The sequence below is a fragment of the Phalacrocorax aristotelis genome, chromosome 16 (genome assembly GCF_949628215.1).
Source record: "Phalacrocorax aristotelis chromosome 16, bGulAri2.1, whole genome shotgun sequence".
NCBI classification, from domain to species: Eukaryota; Metazoa; Chordata; class Aves; order Suliformes; family Phalacrocoracidae; genus Phalacrocorax; species Phalacrocorax aristotelis.
The window spans coordinates 6400276-6427905 of NC_134291.1; the positions used below are offsets into that span (position 1 = coordinate 6400276).

At 64.7% G+C, this 27630-nt stretch overlaps 2 protein-coding genes across 10 annotated transcripts in view; one reads left to right on the plus strand and one right to left on the minus strand.

Moving 5' to 3' along the window:
• The window catches only part of BAIAP2 (BAR/IMD domain containing adaptor protein 2), a 50831-nt gene extending 47458 nt beyond the window's left edge, over positions 1-3373 (plus strand). For all 6 annotated transcript variants that reach the window (XM_075111648.1, XM_075111646.1, XM_075111642.1 and 3 more), the window contains one exon: positions 1193-3373. In XM_075111648.1, coding sequence (XP_074967749.1) covers positions 1193-1218 — 26 coding nt within the window. In that variant the 3' untranslated portion in view covers positions 1219-3373. The remainder of the gene's footprint in view (positions 1-1192) is intronic.
• On the minus strand, positions 3208-27135 carry AATK (apoptosis associated tyrosine kinase). Of its 4 annotated transcripts, XR_012663436.1 has the most exons (15): positions 26973-27135; positions 15166-15299; positions 13862-14003; positions 12918-12997; positions 12660-12778; positions 12046-12133; positions 11672-11805; positions 10861-10945; positions 9996-10117; positions 9671-9820; positions 6405-9567; positions 6119-6266; positions 5792-6049; positions 5363-5588; positions 3208-4487 (listed from the first exon to the last, which is right to left on the minus strand). XR_012663436.1 is itself a non-coding variant. In XM_075111638.1 (14 exons), the coding sequence occupies exons 1-14, from the start codon at positions 27052-27054 to the stop codon at positions 5560-5562; spliced, it is 4713 nt and encodes a 1570-aa protein (XP_074967739.1). In that variant the 5' UTR covers positions 27055-27135; the 3' UTR covers positions 3208-5559. The 4 variants fall into 4 exon arrangements, 3 of the variants coding, with proteins under 3 accessions (XP_074967739.1, XP_074967737.1, XP_074967740.1); XM_075111638.1 differs by having other exon boundaries at positions 3208-5588; positions 5792-6028; XM_075111636.1 differs by having other exon boundaries at positions 3208-5588.
• Positions 27136-27630: the final 495 nt, after the last annotated feature.

The window sequence follows — 27630 nt, forward strand, 5'->3', positions numbered from 1 at the left end:
GAGAGGCGGGGGTGTGTGAGGCTGGAGGGAGGGCAGGGGGCTACAGGGGTGCTCTGTGGTCCCCTTGGCAGGTTTGGACGTGATGGCTCCAGGCGGCCCAGGGTGGCTGTGCACCACAGGCAGCCAGCGGTACCCCTATGGCTGCATGCCCACCTTGGGAGTTACCTCCTGCCTGTCCTGCTGGGAGGGGACAGAGGGACCCTCCCTGGGGCAGGTGAGGGTGCTCCCTGTGTCACAGCACCCTGCAGAGCAGCCCTTGTCCCCCATCCCAGCCCGGGCTGCATGTTTGCAGATGCTGTGTGTGGCAATAGCTGTAGCTAGCAAGTGCTGGCAGCAGCAGGACAGCACTGGGGATGCCCCAGGTAGGTAAAAGCCCCGCTCAGCGCAGCTGCTCATGGCTCTGGCTGTGGGATGATGCTGCTTCCTGGGGTGGACAAGGCTGGCTTGCTGGGAGCTGGGCTGAGTTCAGCCTCGTGGCCCTACAGAGCCCCTCCTGCACAGCCAGCTTGTCCGGGCACCCTTCCTCTCCCTGCACTCTCCCTCTCCAAAGGTTTCCCAGCCAGCACTTCACAGAGCTGCAAGGTCTGCTCTTGCCCAGGTGTTCCTTGGCAGATGGGGCATAGGGAGCTGTAACCCTCTGCTTCCCCATAGCATCACAGTGTGGGTGCCAGGTGATCTCGGGGTGCTCCCACATGTGGGACTGGCTCAAGCCCAGCCTGGGGGGGCTGGAGCAGCTTCTCCAGCCCTGGTCCTCCTTGGCAGCCCCAGCTTCAGCCTATTGGAAAGCAAGGTAGGAGAACATCCCATATGCAGCAGCCTTTTCCAGCTCATCTCTTATATCCACCACTGCTTTAACTGAGAGAGAAGGGGAGGAGCAGGGGGCAGCTCGTCCTGAGGGCTCTGCAGGGCAGAGCAGCTCCAGCTTAACACCTTCCCAAATGCTGCTGAACCCGGGCAGGTGGAGGGGACAGCGATGGTGGCTCCAGGCTTGCCCACAGCCCCACTCAGGCTTGGGCTCAGCCTCAAAGCGCGCCTAGCACAGCCTCTGCTGTGAGCGGAGCTACCTTGGCTCTGCAGCAAGAGCTTTTCTGGGGTCTCGCCAGGTTGCTGCTCGCTGTGCCGGTGCCCCATCCTCACAGGCCCTGGTGCTGCCATCTCTCCTGCTAAACTCTGCCTTCCTCTTTCTCTGCAGAAACCCCTTTGCCAATGTCCAGCTGAAGCCAACGGTGACGAACGACCGCTCAGCTCCGCTCATCAGCTGATCTGGGAGCGCTGGCGCCCGTCATGCCACGCGGCACTTGCCGCCCCCTCCTCGCTGCTGCATGTCCGGCTTTCCAGGACTTCATTTTTAGGCGGAATGTATTTAATCCTGCTGCTTTGAAAGCCAAAGGCTAAACTAGTGCCCTAGTTCTCTCTTCTCTAGGCCCAATTTATTCCTCTCCGTGGCAGAGGGTTAAACTGCTGCTGTGTAGCCCATCCTTTGCCTGGGCAGAACTAGCGCGATGGCAGCCCCCTGCAGTCCCAGCATGTCCCACTGCAGGGTTTGCTTCTAGCCTTAGCAGCACCTCGCTGTGATTGGGAGAATGGCTTCAGCTCTCCAGAGGCGAGCTGTGCTTCGGGCTCGTGTGGGGTGGAGGGCTGATGGCAGAGGGGAGATGCTTCCCCTCGCTCCCCCCCGCCCGGCTGGGAGGGATCCCTGGGACAGGCAGGATAGCCTAGATCCCTCGTGCAAGCCAAGGGGGTGGCGGGAGCCATAGGCAGCTCCCAGGCTCCTGTGAGACCCCTGGGCTGGGAGGGGGCGGGACGCCGGCTGTGGGGTGCTGGCACTGCAGCCCCCGTGGGGATGGGGACAGCTCCCCTCCTAGAGCTCCTGCAGTGCCAGGTCTCTGTATATAGTAGGGTATTACGGTACTGCTGTAAAATATAAGCTAGAAAAAAAACAAACAAACAAAACCCAACACTTTTGGAGGTGAGGGCTCTGTTAAAGCGTGCCTTGGGGTGCCCGGGGCCATGGGGTGCCTGGTGGTTGAAGGGATGCTCCCCTCAAACAGACTCTCCTGTCCAGACCTCTTGCTTGGCTCTTTGCTCTTCCTCTATTACTAGGGCTGCATGAGAGAGAGAGAGAGATAAATATATATAGATATGTATATATGCTCACAGTTGCTAAGCTTATTGCTGGGGTGTGCGCCCCTGAGCGAACTGGTGCCTGGGCTGTTCCCGTAGCCCCCAGCTGCCACTGCACCCTGAGCCAAGCCGGCACGGGGGAGATTGCAGCCCTTCTATAGGCACAGGGAAGAGAGGTTTTCCAGGCAGGAGCCATGTCTCCCATGGGTGAGCGGTTATGTGCCAGGCAGCGCGGGGGAGGCTGCGCCCTCAGAGGTTTCGCTTTTTCCATTGTATTTGTCATTTTTGCACTTTTTAATCAGTAGTGCACCACGGCCTGTTCAGTGGGTGCTTTGCTGAGCACAGAGAGTCCCAGGCGCGTGGGTCGCTGCCGGTGGGTTTCTATGCACGCAGGGCTCTTTCCCAGTCAGATGCGATGGCTCATCGCTGCCATATCCCCTCTGATGGTTTTTTTTTTTCCACTCTGTCGCAGGAAAGCGGCATCACCTGCGACCGCCTGGGCTCTGGCTGTGCGCAAGGGCTGGGTCCTTTGGTCGATGTGCCTCTTCTTCCTCTCCTGGGGCTGGAGCAGATGGATGGGGGGACCAGATGGGGCAGGGGTGAGGGGAAGGGCTCTTCTGGGGCGTGGGACGGCAGGTGGGAGAGGGCTGGGGGCTCACAGCCCGGGGTGGGGGGCAGGTCTGGGGTCCCCTTGGCCACCAGACCAGTGTTGTCCTCTTCCAGGCCCATGCCAGGGGCTGCTGCCCTCCCCCAGGACTCCCGGGCAGCCACCTCAGGCTTCAGCCAGCCCCCGGGGCTTCACTGCGCCTCCTGGCTTGGTGGCACCTGCAAGATGCAATCTGAAATAATTTTTTATGAGAAAAAGTAATTTATGAACAATAAAATTCCCCACACAACACACACCCCTCCCACCCCCCAGTGTTTTCCGTGGCCGGAGGTATGCGCCTGGCTCCAGAGCACCACTGGTCTCCATCCCGAGCAGCCCCAGTCCCAGCGCTGGGCTGGTGCGCAGCGTCCGGCCCTGTGCAGGGCGAGAGCTGGCAGCTGCCTGCGTGCCGGGCAATGATCTGGGCAGCAAACGGCTTAACGTATTTTAAAAACTTTATTATTATTGGCCCGATGATATTTGACACACATGCTGGGAGCTGTATGGAAATCAGCACTGATAAAAAATACAGCAGTTATGACCCGTATTGATAAAATAGACAATGTAATAATAGCCTTTCTATTAAAAAAAATATCCAAGACACAGCTCTGTCCTCATGCTGCCCTCCAGAGGCAGGGACCTGCGGCGCCATAGACCAAACCTGGGCTGCTGGGAGGGGGGGGGTCCGGGGGGTGGAATGAGGGGTGGGGGCGTCAGGACCAGCAGCCCACCGCCCTGGGTGGGAGGAGGGGCGGGGGGTGCTTGGGGCGTGGGGGGGGTGTCAAGCAAATCCTGCACAACCCTGCAACGCTGAGCAAGTCCCCCGCACTGCAGGCAGGGCAGCACGGGGGTGACGGGGTGGGGGGGTCCAGCAGGCTGGGTGCTGCGAGAAGGGCACCCCAGGCACCCCACCGGGCACATCCCACTCCTGCACCCCACCACCACAGATGGGTGCTGTGCCCTCTGTCACCAGCCAGCACAGGGTGATGGCCCCCACCCAGCTGCAAAGCATTCAGCAAAGAACAGGTCTGGGGCTGGGGGGTTTCACGTGGTGGTGGTGGGTGTTACAGGCCAGGCTGGAGCGTAAAACACTTAAATAAAGCAATAATTGCCATCAGTGACTTGCCAACTGGCTGCCACAAGAGAAGCAACCGGCAGCGGCGGGGAAGTTGTGGGGCAGGCACAGCCGCCCTGAATTTTGGGCCTGAAGCTGGAGACCCCGGCTGTCCCACTGGGGGGGGAGGGCACAGCCCCTTGCCCCCACAACAGCCTCCTGACCGCTGAGAGGGCCTCACATGGGGAAAAGGGCCTCTGGGCTGGGCTGATCATGAAGGTGGATGAAGAGTGTGGTAATGCCTGTGCGTGGCACTAGGCTGGACCCACAGCGTCATGGCAGTGCCAGAGCTGTGCCAAGCTGGGAACAGGCCTGTCCTGCGGCACCGTGCCGTGGCGTGGAGCAGAACCCCATGGCAGCAGCCCCGTCCCATGTGGGTACATGTGTGTCTGTGTGTCCGTGCACACGCATGTGTGCCCTTGCCCCACGTTCACGGGGCGGCAGGAGCGCTGGGGCTGCAGGACACAGGGCTGGGGGTGGGGGGGGGGCGGCCAGGGAGGGGGTGCATTTCTCACCTCAGGGTTTGGTCTATAGACCCCAAAGGAACCAGCCCTGATTTCAAGGTTTCGCTCAGCTCCGCTTACTTCCATTTCCTTCTGGAAGCTGGAATTGCACAATTATCCTAAGCCTCAAATGAATTTTTTTTAAAAAAACCAAACAAACAAAAAAAAAAGGAATGAAGAACCGTGAGCATCCCCCCGCCCACCCCCTCCCCCACCTCATTACGTCTCTTTGGCAGCAATAACTTAAAATCGCATCAATGTAGGTTCAGTTGACAGCAAGTTTTGTTTTTAGGGTGCATTTGGGGGGGAGTGTTGTTTGTTTTTTCTTTTTTTAGCCTTTAAATAGAAAAATAGTCAGGTCGGTGGGTGCTGGGGGCCACCTGCCATGGGGACAGCCGGGACCACCTTTGCCAACCCTCCCCCCGCTGCTCCCTGCCACAGCAGGGCAGGGTCCCGCCAGCCCTTGGGGTCCTTCACCAAGCTGGGACTGCTCCCCAGAAAGCAAGGGGGGGGGGAGCTCCCCAGCCCCCGAGCCCCCCCCCAAAGCCCTGCTGCCCACCCCACCTGTAGAGGGGGCACAAGAGCTGGTGGCAGCAGCGGCATGGGGAGGGGGTGCTCGGGGTGCCCTCAGTCAGCATCAACAGCTGGCGGCCCCTTGTTCGGGAACACCGTGGGGCAGCCATGAGGCAGCTGTGGGGTGGCCGAGCTGCTGCGAGGTGCAAGGCCAAGCGCATGGCATGGGGGGAACGGCGGGCAGGGGGGTGCAGGGACAAACACCGCCTCGGGGAACACAGGGGCAAGCCAATGGGGGGACTTCGCTTGGGGGGGGGGGACACTCGGCAAATGTTAGCAAGATCAGGGCACTACCCTTTAAATGCTATAATTTATATATATATATATGTGTGTATATATATATATATATATGTGTCTATTTGTACACACACAGCCACCCGCACACACGCGGCCATCACCCACCGCCTGGCCCCAGGCCGCGCCGGCCCCGCTCCCACTCGCAGCAGCAAATGATCTCCTTCCAATAAAATCTGCCTAAAAAAAAATCCAGAGCGTGGTCTCGGAGCCCATGGCCGGACCCCGCTCCCGGCCCCGTCGTCCTCTGCCACACCATGCCAGTGCCAGTGCCGGGGTGACGCCCAGCCGGCGCCCTGGCTGGCTCACTCCCGGTCGCCATCTTCGCTGCTGCCTGCAATGAGCGGAGGGGCAGCGTGAGCGGGTCACGGAGCTCCCGCAGGACACCCGGCCCTTCAGAGGGGGTGGCTGTCCCCACAGGGCACAAGGGCAGGGTGTCCCAGTCCAACACGCCCCCAAGCTCCCACCATGGCTGGTGCCCAGGGGTGGTGGGGGGCGGTCCCAGCCACCTGCAGAGCAGCATGTGGGGAGACTCACCTCCTATGGAGTCCATGTCCGAGTCAGAGACATGGGTGATGGAGAACCGGGACACTGGGGTGGGTGAGACTGTGAACCGGGAGAACTGGATGGGCAGCACCTGCTTCTGCACCGGCACCAGTGCAGGCAGCGCGGGCACGGCCGGGTCGGACTCTGCCAGCGTCCCCGTCAGCGAGGACATCAGGGATGGCTTCACCGGCATGAGCGGAAAGTCGTCGTCCCACTCAAAGCCACCGCCTGCAACACGGAGCACAGGGGCTGAACCCACGGCGGGAGTCACCCCAGCCTGCCCTGCCGTGGCCCCTGCTGCCCCCCCCGGCCCCTTACTCTCTTCTGAGGCATTGCCATCTGAGGAATCATCCGAGGCACTGAGCCTGTCCGCTGGGCTGGGGGGGCTGCCATCGGCGGGGGCCTGCCCTGAAGGCTGGGGGGACTCCGGGAAGCTCTGCTCAGCCAGCTCCCGCGTGGGGCTTTCCTGTACAAGGGGAGACAGGTGGGAAGGGACAGTCACTGGAGGCACACCTGGGCATGGCTCCTGCCACCAGTCCTCAGCATCCAAAATGCCATGGGGCCGTGCCCAGCACCTGGCTCTGCCCGCCTCACGGCCACCCACCTGGTCAAAGAGGTAGATGGTAACATCATCATAGAAGGAGACAGCCTTCTTTTTGCGCTCCAGGTCCTCACAGAAGGCCTCAGAGATCAAGCTGGGCATCTTGAGGAGGCTGCGCAGGTTCCTGCCGCTCTGGCTCTCAGCCACCACGATGGGCACGGCCACTGGCTCCTCCTCGCTTTCCTCGCTCTGCTCCTGGATGTTGTAGCAGCGCAGTTCCTCATCTGACTCGTCGCTGTCCTCCGTGTCCTCCTCCTCCTCCTCCTGCTCCTCGCGGTGCTCCAGGGCGGCCAGCCGTGGCTCCCGGGCAGATGGGAGTGGGGTGAGGCCCGGGGGTGACTCGCCCCCCGGTAGCAGCGTGCTGGGACCCCCTGGCGCATCACCCACCCCAGCCCCCTCTGGGGGCAGCCCTGCTTCCCCAGGCCCCGGTGTGGGGGGCACAGTTTGTTTGCCCCCCTCTGCGGCACCCCCAAGTCCAGGGACACCCTTGGGCACGCAAAGCCCTCCGACAAATGCCGGGTCCCCAGGACTTGCTGGCACCGGAGTCAAGAAGAAAGTCTTGGGAGGCACAGATCCCGGGGGACAGGTATCTCCGTCAGGGTGCAGGGAGCTGCCCGGCACCGGCCCCATGCCGGCAGGTTGCTGATCAGTGCCAAACCCCTGCGCTGTGGGGCTGGCTGGGGCACTCCCACCCTCTGTCCCTCTCCAGTCCACTGCTGACACCCCCATTGCCGGTACATCCACTGCCACTGCAATGCCAGGCGCTGCCGGGGGGCTGCCAGGTGCCCCGGGGGGGTGCAGTGGGTCCTCTCCCGGCACGGGGCCTCGCCCCAGGTCCTGCACGGGGGTCCGGGGACCATCCTCCACCTCTGGGGTCTGGGACCCGTTGCTGTCCTCCTCGTCCTTGGGGCCACGGTCAGCCTCAGCATCATAGTCAGAGAAGTAGGCAGAGTCACGGTAGGGATTCTTCTCGGTGAGGCTGTGCAGCTCAGCCCCGAGAGAAGTGGAGAGCCGTGTTTCGGGGGCCGGAACCTCGCCCTCACCCCCCAGCAGCCCCAGGGGCAGCTTCCCCAGTTGGCCAAAGGCCTCTGGCTCTCGGGGCTCATGGGGCTCTTTGAGGACAAACTCAGGGGACTCATTGTTCTCAGTGTCGTAGCCGCTGTCGAGGGCTTTGGGCTGGCTGGTGGGCGCAAAGGTGGTGGGGCTGAAGACCTCGCAGGAGCTGGCTGTGGAGGGGATGTCCAGCGACTCCAGGGAGTCCGGCGTCCCCACCTGCTTCTGCAAGGACTTGAACGTTGGGGTTGCCTCCACCCGCTCCACGTAGTCCCCAGAGAAGTCAGTGAAGATGCCGGAGGTCAGCTCTGCCGTATCCTCGTCACTCCCCTCATCGACGCTGGGGAAGCTGGTGCTGGAGAAGGTCTTGTCTGGAGTCCGGTCCGTGTCACTGATGGCACACACCCCACTCTCAGCGGCAGCCTCCGCAGGCAGCGGCGCAGGCACCTCGGAGGCCTCTGGTGCAGGCTGGATGCCGTCTACACCAGGCTCTGGGCGGGGCTCGGGGTTCGGGGTGGCAGTGCCAGCCATGGGGGCAGCCTCCCCCAGCCCCAGCACAGCCGTAGCGTGGGGCAGCGGGCTGCGGGCAGGGCTGCTCCCATCCACACTCTCATCCAGGCGGGCATCGTGCTGAGACTCGGCTCCGGCTGGCAGGGCCGTGCCGGAGCCCCACGGTGTGCCGGGGCTGCCAGCCAGCGCTGCTGCCTCTGAGCGGCCGGAGGTTGATGAGTCATGGCTGTGCCAGGCCTGGCGCCGTGGGGAGGGCGAGTGGCACGGGGAGGAGGAGCCGCCGGCCGTGCCGAGGGCCTGATCCTGCCGCGGGCGACGGAAATCGTGGCCCAGCGGGGACCCCCCGAGCTGTGGCTGGCCGCGCGGCACCGTGCCCAGCGGCTTGGCCATTAGTCCCCGGAAGGTGATCATACGGCGGTAGCACCAGCTGTCGCCGGCCAGGGGTTCACGGGACACCGGGCTGCTGCTGCCAATGTTGTTGTTGGAGGAGCTGTTGGAGGCCCAGGGATGCCGCTGAGCTGGGGAGCTCACACCCTGTGGGCGGGGGGCTCCAGGGGGGCTATCCTCGCCCAACTCCAGTGTCACACAGTCCGGATGGGCCCCACTCTGTCCCGGCAGTCGCCCGTCCGGCGGGGCTGCCCGTGGTTCCCCATACGCCCGGGGGCTGTAGGCACAGTTCACCGATGGCGAGACGCCCAGGGGGTCGGCAAAGATGCTGGGCTGGAAGCCGGGGACAGGCCAGTCCTGGCTGCCTGACTGGGCAGGCTCCTCCTCCAGCAGGTACCCCTCGGCCCCATGGCTGGGGGACAGCTCGTAGCCCCGCGGCTCCTGCCCCGGGCAGGGGTAGGGGTAGTACTCAGCACACTCCCAGGAGCCCTCGCCCGCCGGCGCGTGGCCCAGCAGCGGCTCCATGCTGAGGGAGACAGTGGGGCTGCTGTCAGAGTCGTAGGCACTGCCGCGGGCACCCTGGGCTCTCCAGCAGGAAGGGGGGCGCGGGGAACCCCGCTCACCCGCGGGGCTGTAGGTGCCCATGGCATAGTCCAGCTCGGCACTGCCCTCCCCAGGCCCCTCGATGCGGATGTAGTACTCGCTGCCAAGCGAGGGGCTGTGGGCGCCCAGGATGGGCAGCACGCCCGGCGCCGGCAGGCCGGGGCAGCCTGGCGGCTTGCACTCATAGCAGGAGGGCGAGACGCCCAGGCTCAGGTGCCCCGTGGTCGTGGCTGGGTAGTAGAGGTCATGGTAGCGAGCAGCGCTGCTGGGGCTCAGGGACCCCAGGGGCGCCTGGAAGTGCTCGGTCTTGGTGTGCTCCCACTTGTACTCAAAATTGAGGCCATGGCTGGTCTCCATGACGGTGAGGATGTCATCCCCATCCGAGGGGAAGCCGTCAGCTGAGAACTGCTCCAGCAGCGGGAAGGAGGAGAGCTCGGCACCGTGGTGGCTGGCGCTGGCGCTGCCGTTGGGCTTCATGGAGTTCCAGCGCTTCTCGAACTCCTCCTCCGCCTCCGTCGCCCCTTTGGCGCAGAGGTAGGAGAGCAGGAGGTGCACCTCCTCTGCCGTCGGGCGCTGCTCCGGCTGCAGCCAGCAGAACTGCATCACCTCGTACCTGCCGCAGCGAGGGGCAGGGGTCAGCTGCAGCCCCCCTGCCCACCTGGGGACAGGGAGAGGGAGGGGGCAGGATGCAGCTGCAGCCTGGCCCGGGTCCTCACCAGCGCTCCGACAGTGACAGCTTCAGCTGGGGCTTGGGCAGCTTGAGCTGCTGCTCCTTGATGGCATAGGCAAGCACTTGCCGGTCAGAGTAGTGGTCGTAGGGCTGGCTGCCCAGCTCAAACAGCTCCCAGATGGTGACACCCAGCGACCTGTGGGCAGGGGTGAGATGCTGGGGACACGGGAGACCCCCCCCACCCCACTACCAGCCATCAGCCCCAAAAGCAATCCACCACGACGCATCCCACTGACGCTGCCCTCGTGCCAGGCACCTCCTGTGCCATGCCCAGCTGCAGTCCCCCATGTCCCCCCCCAGACCCTGCTCACCAGACGTTGCTGGACTTGGTCTGGTCCACGATGAGCAGGTTGCCATGCACTTCGTCGATGAGCTCGGGTGCGATCCAGCGCAGTGGCACCCACAGCTGGTCGGCCGTCACGAAGTAGTCATCCTGCCAAGTATGCAGGGTCAGTACGAGAAGAGAACGTCAAACCTACGTGTAAGGGACCAGCCACACCACAGCAAGAGCATCTCTGGCCCCACTGCCCCCGCCCTCCCTGGCCACCCCATCACTGCACCCTAGCTCCCCAATCCCCCTGTCTGCTCCCTCCACCCAAGCACCCAGCCCCCTCTGCCTACTCCCCCCATGTCCCCATCCTGAGCCCCCTCCAGCCCCACAGCCTTCTCCCGCCACTCCCCCTCCACTCCCTGGCTTCGATCTCAGCCCTGCTGGGAGCCGCAGGCAGCAAAGAGCAGGCAGGACATACAGACAGCCCCCAGGCCAATGTGCTGGCAGCTGCCTGCAGGGACCTGGCCCTGGCAGAGGGGCATGTCCAGGCCAGCCCAGGCAGTAACAGGGAGTCCCAGCTGCATTGCACTCTGCTGGGCAGGGGGTCAGGGCACTTAGGGGGGGAGCAAACCCCCCTTCATGCTCAGGAGGAGCTGCCAGATTGGCGGGGGACAAGCCTGGGGGGGCAGCCTGGGGCACAGAGAGTCCCTTGTAGAGTGGTCTGTGGGATGGCCCCCACCACCACTGCCCCAACAAAGCCCAGGGGCCTGCCCCAGCACCACTGGGGAGGGGACATGTGTGCGTGGGCAGAGCTGCAGGGCTCGGTGCAGTGTGTGCCTATGTGAGCGTGCCATGGGGTCCCGGCACACAGCCCCCAGCCCCCTCCTCCCCCAAACCAGCCTTACTTTGTACTTGCAGTGCGAGAGCCCGTAGTCTCCGATCTTGACAGTCAGGTCAGCAGTGAGCAGGCAGTTCCGCAGGGCCAGGTCGCTGCCAAGCAAACCCCGGTGCTGTCACCGCCGCCGCGGGGGGAAAAGCGGACACCCACCGCCCAAGGGCTGAGGGTCTCTGCTCAAGGACGCCCCAGGCAGCACCGTGGCCGGTGGGCTGGCAGTGGGAGAGGCACGGCTGTGCAGCGGAGGGGCCAGCAGTCTCACTGCCAAACACTGGGTGTGCCAATAACCAGCTACCAAATGCACAGCAGGAATGCCTGTGCCGTTCCAGCTGCGCCTCCGTCTGTCCATCCATCATGCGCTGAGCCAAGCAGAAAGCGGGTGTCCCCAGGCAACGTGAGCCCTGGCACGGGGGCCAGGCACCCGGGCGGCTGCTCCAGCCCTGGAGGGGTCACGCAGATGGGGCACACGCGAGACCCCCGGTGCGGCAGGGCCCACCGAGGCTGGGATGCCTGTAGGAAAGTCCCCCTCTGGCACATCTGGGGACCCCACGTCCCCCAGCCACAGCACCGGGCACCCTTATGGGGACCCACCTGCAGAGCCTGGCTTGGATGGGGAAGGTCTGGTGGTCCCTGACGGCAGCGCACCCCCTCCTCAACAAAATCACTGATGCTGGAGTCTCTGACTGCAACTCACTCAGCACCAGGATATTGTTGGGCAGGAGGAGCAGCGGTGGGGCGGGAATGCCAGCATCCTTGGAGACCCCACATATCCAGACCCTCCCATTCCTCCCCAGCCCCCCCGGGGCACCAGGCCAGCCTACCTGTGGATGTAGTTGTTCCTGTGCAGGTGCAAGACACCGCAGGCCACCTCACACGCCATCCTCTGCAGGGTCAGCGGGTCCGGGGTCATGGCCTCAGCCCCCCGGCAGCTCCGCAGGTACCCCTTCAGGTCACCCTGCAGGGCAGTGCCACTGTCACCCTCCAGAGCACTTGGCCTGCCGGGGGCTCAGCCATCCCCAGCAAGGCAGAGCACTGCCATGCACCCTGTCTGCAGCCCTGCCCACAGCCCTGCCCGCAGCCCTGCCTGCAGCCCTGCAATCCCCTCCGTGGTACCACACGGCCCAAGCTCATGCCCCGGCCCCACGGCAGCACCGTGGGGAGCGAGACGGGATGCAGGGGGACACACGGGACTCACCAGCGGGCAGAACTCCATCACCAGCAGGTACGGGGTGACCTCGGCACACTGGGCCAGGCACTGCAGCAGGTTGGTGTGCTGGAGGGCCCTGTGCGGGGCAGAGCGACGGGGGCACGTTGGCACTGCTCCGGCCAGGGCGGGGGGACGGCAGCAGCCCCTGGGGAGCCATCTCCCTGCCGCCTCTGCTGCTCTGCTGGGGGCCAGCGTGGGGGCCGCTGGGAGTGCTGGGAGCGGGTACCAGCACGTCCCAGCACCCCGGGATGTACCACAAAGGGACATTTGTTCAGCTCTGCTGGGGCAGGGAACAGCTCTGTGCCCCCCCTCCTCAGCCCCGCTCTGCCCATGACCTCACTGCAGCCCGCTGCCCCCACGCCGCAGCCAGCGGCTCCCAGCACAGCCCTTGTCCTGCTGCAATGAGCCCCAGGCAGGCAAGCAATGGGGCTGGGACAGAGCCACGCTGCCCAGAGAGCTCAGCTGGGCACCTCCATGGGGCAGCCACAGCTCTGCTAAGCAGCCAAACCTGGCAAGGAGGGAACCAGGCATCATCCAACAGCATCCCCACGCCTGGCTGTGCCCAGTGCAGCAGCAGCACTGTGGAGTGACCCCAGATGTACCTGTAGGGCTGCGCTTCCTCCAGGAACTGCATCTGGTCCTGCACACTGGCACTCGCCTTCAGCTCCTTCACCACCACCTGGGTGCTGCTGATGCCCGAGTTCACCTCCCCCAGGAACACCTGGGGCGAGGGACAGGCTCGTCCCCTCCGTCCTCACCACATTCCCGGTCCTCACCCCAAACCCCATCTTCCACAGCCAGCACCCCACAGCCAGCCTTCCACCACGGTGTCCCCTCGGAACCCTGCCCCTGCTGCTCACCTTGCCGAACCAGCCATGCCCGATCTCCTTCAGGTAGAGCAGGCTCTGCCGCCCAAGGTCCGCCGACTTGAGGAGCTGCACTGTAACAGAGCACATCGAGCTGCCCGCACGCCCTCCTGCCCGCAGGCCCACCCGCCCAGCCTGCCCGCATTACCCGCCGGTCCCGGCTGAGCCCCGGCATCCCCACCGTGCCACCCGGTGCCAGGCCCTCCACTGCCCCGGGGTGCTCTGGAGCAGCCTCCACAGCAGCCATCCCCAGGCACCCTGCATCCAGGGCATCGTCCTGTCCAAGCATCCTCTCACAGCCACGCTGGCCAGGTGGTGCAGGGTACTGGTGTCCCGAAATTGGGTGGCAGCTCCCTGTTCCTTCTGCTCCGCAGGGACCAGGGAAGAGCATAGCCGAGCCCAGCAGGAGCTCTGGCATTTAGCCCCTTCCCAGCCCCCCGCCCGGCGCAGGTCCTGCCCCTCGGGCACCCCATGCCAAGGGCGGGCAGCAATGGGGCCATTGTTGGGCTGCGCCACACCGCCTCGCACCGCGCCGGCTCCGCCACACTGCTGCCGTTCTCCGGGCTGGGGAGTGACGCTGAGCAGGAGGGGCGCTGCAGCCGGGTGCCCCCCACATTCCTCTCCCACTCACAGGCTTGTTTATGCAGGACCAGGGCTTGCGGGTGTCACAGTTTGGGGTGCCTGTGTCCCACCTCACCCCAGCAGGGTGCACACTGCCCCCCTGGGCGCTCCCCAGGGACCTCAGGTGCCTGTTCTCTGCCTGGGAGCTGCTCCTGCCAGAGCTGGAGCTCAGCTGGAGCCATCCCACCTTAGCAGGGGAGACCCACCATCTCCACCTCTCCCTGCCACCCCCTCCCCACAGCCCAGTGATGCAGAACCCCCAACCACAGCACACAGGGGTCCTGCATGGACCTCCACCTGCCCCCGCTCCGGCTTACCTGAGCGTCCTGGCTGCTTGGCCATGGGCAAGGAGACCTTGGTGAGGGGCAGGACGTAGACCTCGGGGCCATGCTGGGGGGCAGGCGAGCCCTGGGCCGAGAGCTCCGTCACGTAGTCATCCCCCTCGGCGTTCTCAAACTCCTGGGCCGGGGGACGCGTGGGGGGGCATACACCGAGCAGAGACAACTGACCCTACGGGTTCCTTGCTGCCAGCACCCTGCCCCACACATTCCTCTGCCCACCACCCCGATGGGCTTACCTGCGCCCCTTGCATCGCACACCCTCAGGCATGGGGAACCCAAAATCACAGCTCCCACACACACAGCCCTGCCTGCACCCCAACAGCAGACTCCCCCACCACGGGGATGGCCCTGGGGCAGGCACCGAATCCCCACCACCCTGGCACCCCATCCCATTACCTGGCTGTGCTGCCTGGCCAGCCCCCGGCTCCGAAAAGCCGCCTGGGCAAGCAGGTAGGTGATGGTGAGCATCTCTCCCTGTCCCTGCCCAGCCCTGCCTCATGGTGCGGCCAACCCCACCGGCAGCGCTGCCCCGCGGCGTGCCGCGCACCGCAACCCGCCGGACGCAGGCAGCGGCCAGCCCCGGCCGTGCGCCCCTTTATAGCCATCGCGGGGGCACGAGGGGGCTCATTGTTCCCCTCCAGCACGACGAGGTGCTGTGGCCGGTGTGGGACGGTTACACAACTGCCCAGCGTGTGTCCCCCCCTGCCTGACCCCCTCCCGCCGCGGGCGCCACAAGCCTCCACAAAAATCCCAGCAATTAGGGAAAAAGCGTTTCTCGGCACATTCTGTGCCTGTGAGGTCAGGGTGCCTCCCACCCCCGGGGGCATGCGGGTGGGACCGCCACGGCCCTTAACCATGCCGTGGCCTGGCCCCAAACAGAGCCGGGAGCCGGGGTGGGTCAGGATACAGCCCACAAAGATGTTGAGCCCCACAGATCCAGGCTCTGCAGAGCCGGGAGACCAGCTGGGTCAGGATACGAACCCCAGTGATGCTGAGCCCCACAGATCCAGGCTTTGTGCAGAGTGGGGATCCTGACTGGGTCCCACAGGGCTACTAATCCCTGGCAGCACCCTGGCAGGCAGGGGGGCTGTGCTCCCCCTGAGCAACACTACCCTGAACCGGGACACATCCTGCACTGGCGCTGGGGCTGGTCCTGGCAGCAATGGGGGATCCTGCACCCGGAGCCTCCGGGTGCCTGTGTCCTTCACCCCGCCAAGTCCCAGGGCAAGCCTGGCCTGGGGAGACCCCCGCCCACCACCCATCCCGTGTCCCCAGCTCACCTTGAAGCCGATGTCCCCCTTCTTGCAGCACAGGCAGGCCAACATGAGGAAGATGAAGGTGAAGAGCCCAGAGAAGGAAACAGCCACTACGGCCAGCGAGGAGGACCAGGAAAGCTCGCTAAGGGGGGTGCCGTCTGCGGGGACAGGAGGGGCTTGGCCTCAGGGCAGGGGGCAGGGGGTGACCGGGGCGGATGAGGCTGTGCTGGGTAGGGTCCTGCCTGGGTGGGGGTCACAGGATGCAGGGGCATGTCAGGGCTTGCAGGGACCACCTAGGGGGAGGTGGGGTCCCAGCACACACAGCACCCTTTGCTGGCTCAGCTTATGACCAGGATGGGTGGGGAGCCCAGGAGGGACCCCAGAGCCAAGGCAGGACCCTGCTGGCAGCCTGCAAGGAGGGGGACAGGGACACAGTACCCACAGATGCAGGGTGGCAATGCCACCCCGTGGAGGGGGGCTGCACTGGCTAGGGGTCCCAGGCAACCCCACCCAGCCGAGCCCTGGCCCCAGGGTTTGCCCTCAGGTGCATATAGCAACAGCAGCAGCAGCCCCGGGTGAGGCGGCATCCCCAGGATGGAGGGATGCTTGCACCTGTGGGAGGTGGGAGGATGGGAAGCTGGTCCCCACTGCCCAGGTAGAGCTGGCTCCAGCCCCATCCCATCCGTGGAGCTCAGAGATGAGATCCCCCAGGGGAAGGGTCTGCCGGAGACCTGCCAGCACTGCCAGGAGCCCCTGTACCTGCTCCCAGTGACACCGACAGCTCTGCCTCTGCCCCGCGCCATCCGCTGCCAAGCACCACTGGGCAAACTGCAGCCACACTCCTGCCACCGGGCTCCACACAAGCTCCAGACCCCTGACCACCAGGATGGGAATGCTCCTGCTCCTCGTTGGGGGCCGCACCCTCCAGGCACCAGCACACGCCAAATCTGGCACCCATCACCCTGCTCCAGCCCATGCTGTGGCCGCATGGCCCCTCAGGGCTGCAGGGAGCACAGTGGCAGCGGTGGTGGCCGTGGCCCAGCTGCCAGTCCCCTCCAGGCCCCCACCACTGGCTGCAGCTGCCACATTACTATTCTGCCCAGAGCCTGCCCGAACAACCAGTGCGATTGTGGTGGGAGGAAGCCGGAAAGCCACAGTGCTGCCAGCAGAGCCAGCCTCACTGGGGACCCGCACGCAGCCCCACAGTGCCCAGCGCAATGCCCTCCCCATGGGACGTCAGGGCTGGGACAGGTGCCCTGCCCTAACCCACAGCCCCGCTCAGCCATACCCCCCCCAGCCTAAACCCTCATTCAGCACCGCGGTCCCTCTCCAGGTCACCGGTGCCGAGCCCCTCGGGGATGCTCATGGCACACAAGGGGCTCCCATGCCTGGACCGTGATGCATTGTCCCATCACTGGCCCCTGTGACCACACTGCCCCTCTGCTGCCACCCACGCTGGGGCTCGACACCACGCTGCCAGCTCCCGTGTGTCCTTGAGAAAGGCACCTGAAGGGCACAGAGGGTCTGGGGGAAGGTCCTGCCACCCCTGCAGGAGGTGGCAGCACATGGCTGCTCCCACACACTGCCCGGCACCACACAGCGTGGGCACAGAGCACCCTGGCTCCCAGCACAGCGGTGAACAGATGCATTGGTCCCGCGTGCTTTGGCACAGCCTGGGCCACGCCAAACTCTTTGCCGGTGTTTGCAATGAGCTCAAGAGCCATCTTCTAAGGCTTGTGGATGCAAAGCCGAACCTGGGAGGAGCGGGGGGTGGCGTTCCCCCTCCTTTCAGCTGGTTTCCATGGTGAACACACTTTGTACCACGAATGTCACCATTTTCCCTGGATAGTGGGACAGCAAGAGAGAAAATGACTCACTGAAAAGAGCCTTTTGAATGTCAATGGGGAACAGAACGCGGCGACAGAAGCCTTTCCAGTGGGGACCATCAGCTGAGCCGTCCCTCGGTCACGGCTCAGGAACCAGAGTGTTGCAAATGAACCACTCTCCAAACCAATGAGCCTGTGAGGTCTGGCTGGTCCTGCCTCAGATTCCCCACCTGCACAACTGGCATCCTGGAAGCCATGACCAGACCAGGGCAGGGTGCCAGCCCGGGGCAGGGGCACCACCACCACCACGACTGACCGCCACTATCCAGCTGCCTGGGCAAGCAAGCACTGCCCTTCCCTATAACTGCAGCACAGGCACTGGTATGGCGATGGGAAATGTGGCAGCACCAGGACACAAGGAACACCGGGGCACAGGGAGCATAGCTGGCTGCGTGCGGTGTGAAGGACCCCAGGGCTTTCAAGGCAAGCTGAGGGCCCCACCGCATCCTGCACCCCATCCTGAGGCTCTGCTCTCTGCTCTCTCAGGAGGAGCAGGGTCCCCTGGCACTGCACCGTGCCCTCCTCTGGCCTTGGTGCTTGGCACCAGCCATGAGCCGCTCCCTGGCAGCCTGCTCAGATGTCTGCCCACCGCGATGGCCTCTGGGTCAAGGCCGGTGTGCCCAGAGCTGGCCCGAGCCAAGCAGTGGGTGCAGGTGGGCGCACACAGCACGGTGGCAGCGCTGCTGAGATGGGGGGTGCAGCACCCCAGGGCTGAGCCCTGCACACCAGGCTGGGGTAGGTGAGGGAGGGGTCACCACCCCAGGAGGGCTGACACCCCTGCACAACCCTGCCTGGCACCTTCACAACCCCCACCCCACCCCAGCCATGGGGGTCCTGTGGGGCATTTCCAGCCACGGCTCTGCAGCTCTTCCCCCCCTCCCCAGACCGCCTGTGCAGCACCAGCCTTGCCACAGGTGTCAGGCTGAGAACAGCCAGTTCGGTGCATCCTCCAGCCTGGCCAGCAGGAACTGCTGCATCACTCAGGCAGCCCCCAGCACCCAGGGCTAGCCCAGGCCAGTGACCTGCCCGGCAGTGGGGCCGGGAAGCGCCGGCAGCTACATGCAAGCCAGGCAACACCAACCCCTCACCCCCGCCAGCCCTGCGGGGTGGGAACAGGCAGGGGTTTTGTGGCAGCAGCGAGGCCACAGCTCCAGACCCAGGGGCACCTGCCCCAGCCCCAGCAAATGGGAGCAGAACTGCAACGGAGAGACGACCCGGGGGTGCAGCAGGGTGCAGTGGTGTGCAGCGGGGTGCAACAGGGAGCAGTGGGGTGTAGCGGCGTGCTGCAGGGTGCAGCAGGGCGTAGCAGGGTGCAGTGGGGTGCAGCAGGGCATGCGCTGCCCTCCCACCCCATGGAGCTGCTGCCGCGCACCCCCCAGATGCCCGTGCCCCCCAGCCTGTTGCGTTGCCCACCCAGCCAGGTCGCAACCCCCAATGCCGCCGGTTCCTAAGAGGGATGGGAAAAGGCCGTGGGGGACCCCGTTGCGGGGTCCCGGCCCTGCAGCGCAATGCCACTGCCCGCTTTGCCGGCCACCGTGCAGGCAGGGGAGCACAGCCCTTCCCTTTGCTGACTCACGTTTGCCGGGTGCCTGCGGCCGCCTCGCCGGCCATGGCACGCTGCCGCTGGGCCGCTCTGCGAGCTGGGCTGATGCTGCGGCCGCCGCTCGTCTCTCCCCGGCGGAGAACGGAGCCCAGCACGGCGAGCAGCGGCTGACGTGTGCGGAAGGGACGAGCCGGGGGCTCCCGCAGAGCCCGGCGGCAGCTCAGGGCTCCCAGCCCAGGGCGAAGCCTGCACGCGGGGCCAGCCATGGGCAGGCAGCACCCGGCTTCTGCCCACCCACCTGGGTACAGGGCTGCCCAGCACCCTCCCCAACCAGGCAGAGCGCACATGATAGCACTAGGGCAGAAAGCTGCAGGGCACAGTACATCATGATCCCCTGCTCCTGCCTGGCCTCTCGCTGCGGGACCTGGTGCAAGCCACGGTCCTGTGCCTCAGTTTCCCCATCTGTAATTCACAGAGGGTTGCTGCCCCCAGGACCACCGAGGGGCTGCATGGTGGGGTGAGGGCTTGCAGAGCTGCCTGGGAGGCGACAGATGCTCCACCACCTCGGGAGCATGGGCTGCACATCTCCCCCTGCCCTTTCACTGCCCCACCACGGCTCCCACCCCATCCCATGAACCTGCCAGGCCCTGCACCCCAGGGTGCAGCCCCCTGGGCTGGGGAACAGCACCCTGCAGCAGGTGCCCGGCTGGGAGAGGCTGGATTCAGGCAGGGAGCAGGGCAGGATTCGGGCAGGGAGCAGGGCTGAATCCAAACACACAGGCTCCAACTCCAGCTGTGGGCTCAGCGCTCCCCTGCCCCAGCAGCTCTCCCAGCACAGACACAGCCCTGGTATCGTGCTAACCCCCAGGTCCATGGGCAGCTTCCAGGAAAGCAATTTTACACCCCACAGGACAAGCGCTCTGCTCACCCATATGCATCCAGGCGGCAAGAAACCATCCGCTGCCATTTAGCATGCAAACGCGAGTCTGCGCCTCTCAGTCTGTCTGCAGCTCCAGAGGGAAACTGAGGCACTGGGAAGTTGGGCAGCATGGAAGAAGCAGGATGGCCCCAGCTGCTGCACCCCTGAGCCTGGATCCCTCAGGTCACAGGAGCAACCAAGAGCAGGGAGAGGGGTCGGGGCTGGCACTACCCACTGATGCCACCCGGGAGGCTGGCAAGGAGCCGGTACCCGTAGCATCCTCCACCAAGATGCCATGGGAGCCACGCGTCCCCTTGCTGGCCAAAACTGGGGTGCAAGGAAGCAGCACCCTGCACCCCCCAGCCCTGGAGACCTTCTTCCACCCCAGAAACAGCCAGAGCCATTTGGGCAACCTCTCCGGTGATTAATAGATCAGTTAATTTTAAATGCAAGGCACGCCTTGTTAATCTGTTCTCCTTATGTATCTTTTAATGTGGGCTTATTTAACCAATGCAGAAGTATTTTAAAAGGATTGATTCTTGCCTCTTAATTCTGGTTTTATCATCTTGGGATGAATTAGCAGTAAAAAAATAATTAGATGGAAAATAAAAAAAGATGATCCATCATTTTCTAGTGTGATGAAATAAAAATTAGGACTGTAATAAGTACAGGCCAAGCCGCATCATTGTTGTGCATACACCAAGCGTGTCAGTCCGATTAGAAACAAAAAATCAAGTTCCTCCATCAAAGCCTGCCCTGCTGCAGAGCCAGGTTTCCAGCCAATACAGCCCAACTGTGATCAACTTTCTCCATTTTCTGAGAAAAAAAAAATATTAAAAAGCATGCAAAGCAAGGTTCAATTGATTATTTAGACCAAATTCTCATGCTTGGTGTTTTATATCAGGTCTAAATCGGGCGCTGTACAGCCTCCCACGCCAGCAGGGATGCTACGGCTGCATCACGGCAAACCCACTGTCCCAAGAAGCAAGGAGCAACCTCAGCCCTTCGTGCCTGGGTGGGGCACCCACCTCCCCTCCACGCCGTGCCCCAGCAGGGACCCCACCAGCCCCATGCTGGGAGCGGTGCCGGCGGCCGGTGCTGCCCGCGAGCATGGCACCGCGGTCCCGTTGCCAGCAGCGTGTGGCACCGGCCGAGACGAGGCTCTCGCCAGCCGGCAGAGCAGCGTTTACGTAACAGCGGGAGAGAGGCAGCGTGGAGCGGGGCAGCCTATTTTTATCAGAAATGCTCGGCAGCGTTATGAAACGAGAAGCTTTGGCTCCAGAACAGAGCGGTGGAGGAACAGGGCCCTGCGCAAGAGGCGGTTGAGGGGCAAGCGGGCAGGGGGATGCTCCACGGCGCAGGCAGAAACCTGGGCACGGGGTCCGGCAGCTGCAGCAGCCCCAGAGGGGCTCTGCCCCAGCCACAGGCCACCCCTCCCTGCCATCAAGACTCAAGCTGCTCTGGCAGAGAAGCCGGGGGCTCCCCTCTTGCCTGCCCCACACCTCAGAGCTGCGCGGTGCCTTCGCCACGAGGATCACCGAGCACCTGGCAGCAGCCATGGGCACGTCACAGCCCTACACACCCAAACACCACCCGGGTGGGCTGGGCAAGGCGTGTGGAGGCAACCCCAGGGATCACCAGCAATGGGATCCTCCATGGCTGCCACAGCCACGAAGCTGGCAGAGCGGGAGGTAGCCAAAGCCGCCCCAAGCCGCAGTGGCTGGTCCTGGCCCCACGCAGCAGCAGCATGTACCAAGGGCCCTGCATGGCCCTGCCAGGGCACGGCAGCCAGGCACAGCATCTGTCCTGCGCTGCCACTGCTAGGGCCACTCACCTGGGTGGGCACTGGGGAGACCTGCGTTCCCAGGCAGCCATCAGTGTGTCTCCCACCACAGGCCCAGAAGGCCAGCACAGCCCAGACCCCAGCTGCCCCAGCCCATGGTGCAGCAGGAAGCAGGGCTCAGCATCAAGGATGCTCAGGGCATGAACCAGGGGGATGCGCAGCACCAGCCAGCCTGGCACCTCTCTGCACTGTGCCTGCTCTCAGCCAGCCCCATGGCGCCGAAACCACTCATCACCCACGTGCACAGGAACACACAGACCAAAAAAAACCCTAATTTGCTGTAGCGATGGCAGCAGGGATGACCAGAGGGCGGGAGCAGGTCTCAGCTCTGCTCCCGACCACCCTCCTGGGGTGCAGCCACCACAGCTGCGGAGCAGGTGGGCATTGGGAGAAGCACACAACCCCACAGGTATTTTGGAAAGACGAAGGGCGCAGAGGTTGACATGGCAGCCTGGCAGCAGCACACCCCAGCACAGCCGGGATGGGAGCCTGGGAGCGCCCATCGGAGAGCCAGTCCCTGCCCAGGCGTGGAGGGCAGAGCCGGTCCCTGCCCAGCCAGGCGGGCAGTGTTGCTCCATTTACTGCATTTGCATACACTGGAATTTTCCTTCGCTCCAGTAATTAAAACAAACCACTTTAACAGGGCTGCCGGCACCAGGCTGCGGAGGAGGATGCCGGCCACGGCTGGCAGAGGGGAAGGGACGGGAAGCGGGACCCCCTGATGCTTGGTGCCTTCATCCCAGGCTGGGCAACGGTGGCTCTGCAGGAAATCCTGGACCTGTTCCCCCTCCCTCTGGTGCTAAGCCCTCCCACGCCCACCAGCCCCACGTCCTCTTTGTCCCTCAGCCAGCCCCGAGCATCACCATGAGCCCTGCACCAGCTCTGGTGCAACCCGGGATGCTCCCCGTCCCTCCTGCGCACCGGCCATTGGGCCAGGCTGGAGTGGCTCTCAGAGCTCTGCCGATGGCAAATGATATTATGGCAGTAATTGCCCTAAGACGGCCACGCAGCATGCTCTGCTGAAGCTTCCCTGGGCTGTCAGGGGGATTAATGCCCAGAGGAGATTTATTTTCCTGCCACCAGGCATGCTGAGTCAGCACAGCTCAGCTCCTCTCCATGCCAGCCCTGTCACCCTCCAGCCCCACGTTGAGCTGCAGCCCCACAGGGTCCCTCTGGCTCAGCCTGCCATGGTGGGGAAAGCCCTGCTGGGGACATGCCGGGGTGTTTGCTGGGGCAGGAGCAGCTGGAGAAGAGCACAGCCGCTGAGCGGCTGCAGGACACGGAGAGGATCACCATCCCTCCATCCTGGGCAGCGGGTCCCGACACCTCTGCATGCACACACCGAGTTGGTGCAGCACAGGGTAGAAACAGTCTCAGCCGCGGAACGAGAGTGGCCCAACAGCCCCTTTGACCCGAGTTCGGGAGCTGCCTGACCTGGTGAGGATTTTCCAATCCAGGGAATTAGCAGGATTGTGAAGCAGCGTAACACGAACGAGGCAAAACCTGGGAAGAGCAAATCGCCCGCTCTGCCTGCCCTGACCTGCAGGCAGCCAGGACCGGGCGGGCCCCCAGCTAAATGCAGATCCCCCAGCTGGATGCAGACCCCCCCTGGCTTAATGCAGACCCCTCGTGTCAGCAGGAAGGACGCAGCCATGCACGCAGGTGCACAGCACAGCTCGCCCCCCCCAGCCCTGAGCCGAGCAGCACATTGGTGGTGCCATTTCTGCCCCATGTTCCCTGGTGCCGACGGGGCAGCAAGGCCTGGGCCAAGGCAGGCTGTGCAGCACGGCGAGGCGGGCACCGGACTGGGACGAAGGGACCGCTGCTCTGGCACATGGTGTCCCACAGAAGCTGGGACTGCCGGGCAGGGAGCCCGTGAGTCACAGCCCGCTCCCGCCCCGGGAGCACAGAGCCCTTTCAACCCCGGCGTATTAATTTCTTCTAATTGGCTTTGACAGGGATCCGTATCGGCTTCCAGAATGCAATCGCCCGTGTGTGCAGGGCGGGGGAGCGGGGAGGGAGCGGCACGCAGAGGGAGGGAAGGAGGGGAGAAGGGGTGAGCTAAGTGGCACCCCTGGAGGAGCGGTGCTGCCGGCTGCCTGGATCCGTCCTCCCCGCCGAGCGGGACCCAGCTGCCCTGCTGCACTGCAGAGCTGCGCCAACGCCATTTCCCATGGCAGCCCAGCTGCCAGGCTCTGCCAGGGCAGGGGGCTTGCTGCACGCTGCTGCCCACCCCTGGCATCCCTGCAGGCACCAGGACTCACCCCGCTGCCTGTGCCCCTGGCTCCTGCTGCCCACCAGTCCAGATAGACGGACAGACCCCGCGCTGCTGGCACCTCCTGCGCACCGTCCCCTCGTGGGAAATATGTGGCAAGATGGGACGCCAGCCACAGTGATGCCCTGGCTGTGCAGGGCGTTACACCTCCTCATAGCCGCCACCTTCATCTCCCACCCGACGAGCTCCCACCTCCCTGCCCCAAATCCCCCCAGCACAAAGCTCAGACCCAGCAGCACCTTCCCCCGTCCTCCCCTGGCATCAACGGCAGCCAGCAGCACAGCTGGTGCCATGGTGGGAGCACAGGGTGTGCCTGGCCCCCATTTGGGCTGCCAGGGTCCTTCTGGGTGCTACAGCCCCTTTGCCGCCACAGTCCACCAAGTCACTTCCCATCCCCGTGCCAGAAATGGATGGTGATGCCGGACATGGGACACCAGCACTCGCTGAGCTGTTGCCGCCACGTGGCCTGGGGCAGTGGATGGCAGCGTGTGCCAGCCGGGACCAAAAACACAAGGCTGAGGGCACCCCCAGGCCCTGCCTTAGCCTCGACCCACATCTGCACCCATCACGAGCCCTGGCTGACCCCGGTGCGGGTGCGCTGCCCCAGCACACACACCCCCCAGATTGCAGGGTCCAGGAGCCAAGTCCTGTAGCTGGAGCGGGGAGCAGTGACACCGCAGCCACCAGCAGCCAGCGATACCTCGGGATGGGGAGAAAGGCCAGGGCAGCTGAGGGAAGGAAAAAAAGGGGAAGAAGAAATAGGTGGGGGAGAGAGGATGTTTCTCATGATTTCAAAACACACTCCTGGGTCTGAGACAGGCAAGTGTGGGCTGGGAGCAGGAAGGGCAGCCAGAGCAGGCAGGGCAGGCAGGACAGGCAGCGGGGTGAGGAGGAGAGCAGCCCATTCCCCCAGCAGAGACGTCCTCGTGTCCCTGAGCAGCTGCCATCGGCTTCTCTGCGAGAGAACGGGTGCCATTGACCCCAAAGCAAAGCACTGCCCACCCCAGTGACACAGAGGACTCGGCACTTCTGCCCAGTGCCTGCAAGCAGTGTCCGCTTGGCCAGGCTGCCACAGGTCATGGTGCTTCCAGGGCAGGGAGTGGGCACCCAATTCCTGCGGGAAGCCTAGAGGATCCAGGCTCCAGGTTGGGGCAGGCAGCGTGGCGGTGCCTCTCACCGGTGGGGCAGTTAGTGCTCTGCCAGTGGCTCCGGTGCTCCACGTGGGAGTATCTCTAGGTCTGGCCTGTGCATGGGCACAGCAAGACAGGAACCATGAGGCCACCAGGCTGGGACCCCTCCCCAGAGCCCCCAGTGCCAGGAGCGTGTCTATCCCCCAAGCGGTGCACACCAGCCCGGGCAGCCAGCACAGCCCGATGCAGGTGCTTCTGATGGCCGAGCCAAGCAGCCTCACCAAAAACACAAGCTGAGGCAGGAGCATGGGCTGCTGCGGTGGTCGGCATATCCCTTCAGCACCCCCAGGTGACACTGCTGTCACCGTTCCCCACTGCCAGCTCAGCCTGGCACCGGTGGCTGCGGCTTCCCACTGTCCCTCCCCACGGGATACAGGGAGCGTCTCTGCTCCCCTCCTGAAGCCAGAGCCCCCAGGGCTGTCCTGTCCCCCAGCCACGGTGCCACGGTGCCACTGAGCCCCGCAAAGCACTTCTTCCCCTTCCATGCTGGCACAAGCAAAGCCCAGGGAAACTGGGCTGGCACAGGCAGGCAGCAACGCTGCGCAGGCAGGAGGTGCTGCCAAACGGACAAGATCAACAAAGCCATGAAACAGAGAATATGGTTTGTTCCCCCCTTAATTCCTCTCCCTGCCGGTAACCGTGTGTGGCAGCTGTATGCCGGCGGCTGAGCCCTGGGCCCGGGCACACGGCAGCACGGTGATGGGCAGCGACGGAAACCTTCTTGCAGGAGGATTTTTAAATCAAACATGCCCTGCAAATCCCCAGGTTGATGGGATTAGCATAGCAAATGGGGTGCCTCACGAAAACCCAAAGAAAAATCATAGTGGAGGCTGAGGACAGTAAACACAGCTCCATTCCCAGCGCTACCACATTTTAGATGCAAATAAAGACGTTTCCTCTTGAGCAGAAATCAATGCCAAGCAGGCTGGGAACAAAGTCTCTGGCAACGGGGACGCGGTTTGGTGAGTCCTGGTGTGGTTCATTTTTAAATCCCTCCATGGATTCAGACCATCCCCAGCCGCTAGACCCAGGGCCAGGGCAGCGGGAGCAGCATGCTGCAAAGGAAAGAGGGACCAGGAGCCCGACTGGGAGGGATGCGGGAGCCCAGAACCGGCAGCCAGAGCCTCCGCCACCACCGCGTCCGGCACCGGCAACGCTTTGCCTCCTTCGCGGTGATGGAGGAAGCGATGGGAGAGGCAGGGGAGCCGTGGCACCACCGCTTGGCTGCCAGACTCTGACACGCGTTTTCCCCGGTTTGGTAAACAAAGGGCCGGTGCTGAGCGCGCTGCCAGCCCCGCAGGACGTCCCCACGCCTCGCCGGGGCTTCCCACCTCGGCGGCTGCTCCGCGGGCAGTGGGTCCCACGCACGAAGGGTTCCCAACGCGGGTGTGATCCCTGCACTGGCAGGGAGGCCAGGCGAGAGGTGGCCGCTGGCGTTTGGCGGCCGAGGAGCGAAAGGCAGAGGAGCGGGGGAGGCTGCTGCTGCAGCAGCCCCAAAACACGCACACAAAAGCCAGCCCCTGCTCTGCTCCCGCGTCTGCAGCATCTTCCTGCAGCTGCGACGCGGCCGAGGCCGTAACACGGCACCTTACGTAACAGCCTGCACCCCAAAACCCCCGCTCCCTGTCCCCCGGCACCTCGCCGAGCCCCACCGGCTCTCCCAGCCCAAGGGGCCACCACCAGCCGGCGGGCAGGCAGGCGTCCCGGGCAGCGGGGGGCTCAGCCCCGGCCACCGTCTTCTTCCCTCTCACCATCACCATTATTCCTGTTGTTATTATCCTATTTCAATGCGAGAGATGCCTTCAGAGCCAGCGCAGCCCCCGGGATTCCTCCGCCCGGGGAACAAAACGCCGCCGGCTGCGGCAGCGGTCCCCCCGAGGTGTCCCATCGCGGCCCAAGGCGGCGGGTCGGGAGCCCAGAAAGTGACATTTCACGGCGATGGGGACGAGGGCACGCTTCTTTCGCGGTGCGGCACGGTGTACCGGCACGGCACGGTGTACCGGCACGGTGGCGCGGGGCTGAACCGGAGCCGAGCGGGGGGCACCCGGGAGGGACCCCCCCGAGGGTACCGGGATGGGATGGGGCGGGGGGGGGGGGGCGAGAGCGGGGCACGGAGGGGCCGGAGCCGGCGGGGGAGATGCGGGTACCGGGTAGCCCCGGTGCTGCGGCACTCACCGGGGTCGAAGTGGGAGCTGAAGGCGAGGCTGGGACTGAGGAAGGCGGCCGACATGGCAGCGGCGGCGGCGAGGCGGCCCATGGCGCGGCGGCGGCGGGAGCCTCACGGCCGCCGGCTGCCGCTGGCCCCGCGCTGGGCACGGCGGCGGCGGCGGCGGCGGCTCCTCCTCCATGGCGGCCGCCGCGGCCCCGCGCCCCGTGCCCCGGGGAGGGGCCGCGCCGCCGCCGCCGCCGCCGAGGAGCGGGCTCCGGCGGGAGGGGGCGGCAGGTGGCGGAGCCGCGGCCCCGGTCCTGCACCGGGACCCGGCGATCCCGTGGGACGCGCCGCCGCCGCTGCCCCCGCGCGGCCCGTCCGGGGCAGAGGGAGGCCGGCGGGACCCCCACGGCACCGGGACCCCCCCCCCCCCCCACGGGGCGCAGCCGCCCCCCTGGCCCCGCGGAGCTGTTCCGGTGCTGACCTGCCCCGGACACCGCCGGCTTCCCGGGACCGGTAGAGATGGGACCGGGGAGAGGATGGGTGGCTCTACACCCCAAGCCACCACCCTCCACCCCCCAGCCAGTCCCCCACTGCGCAGACCCCGACACCCCATGCTCTGACCTTGCATCCCATCCCGACACCACCCCTGCACCCCAAATCTCTGCACCTTCAGCCCTGCGC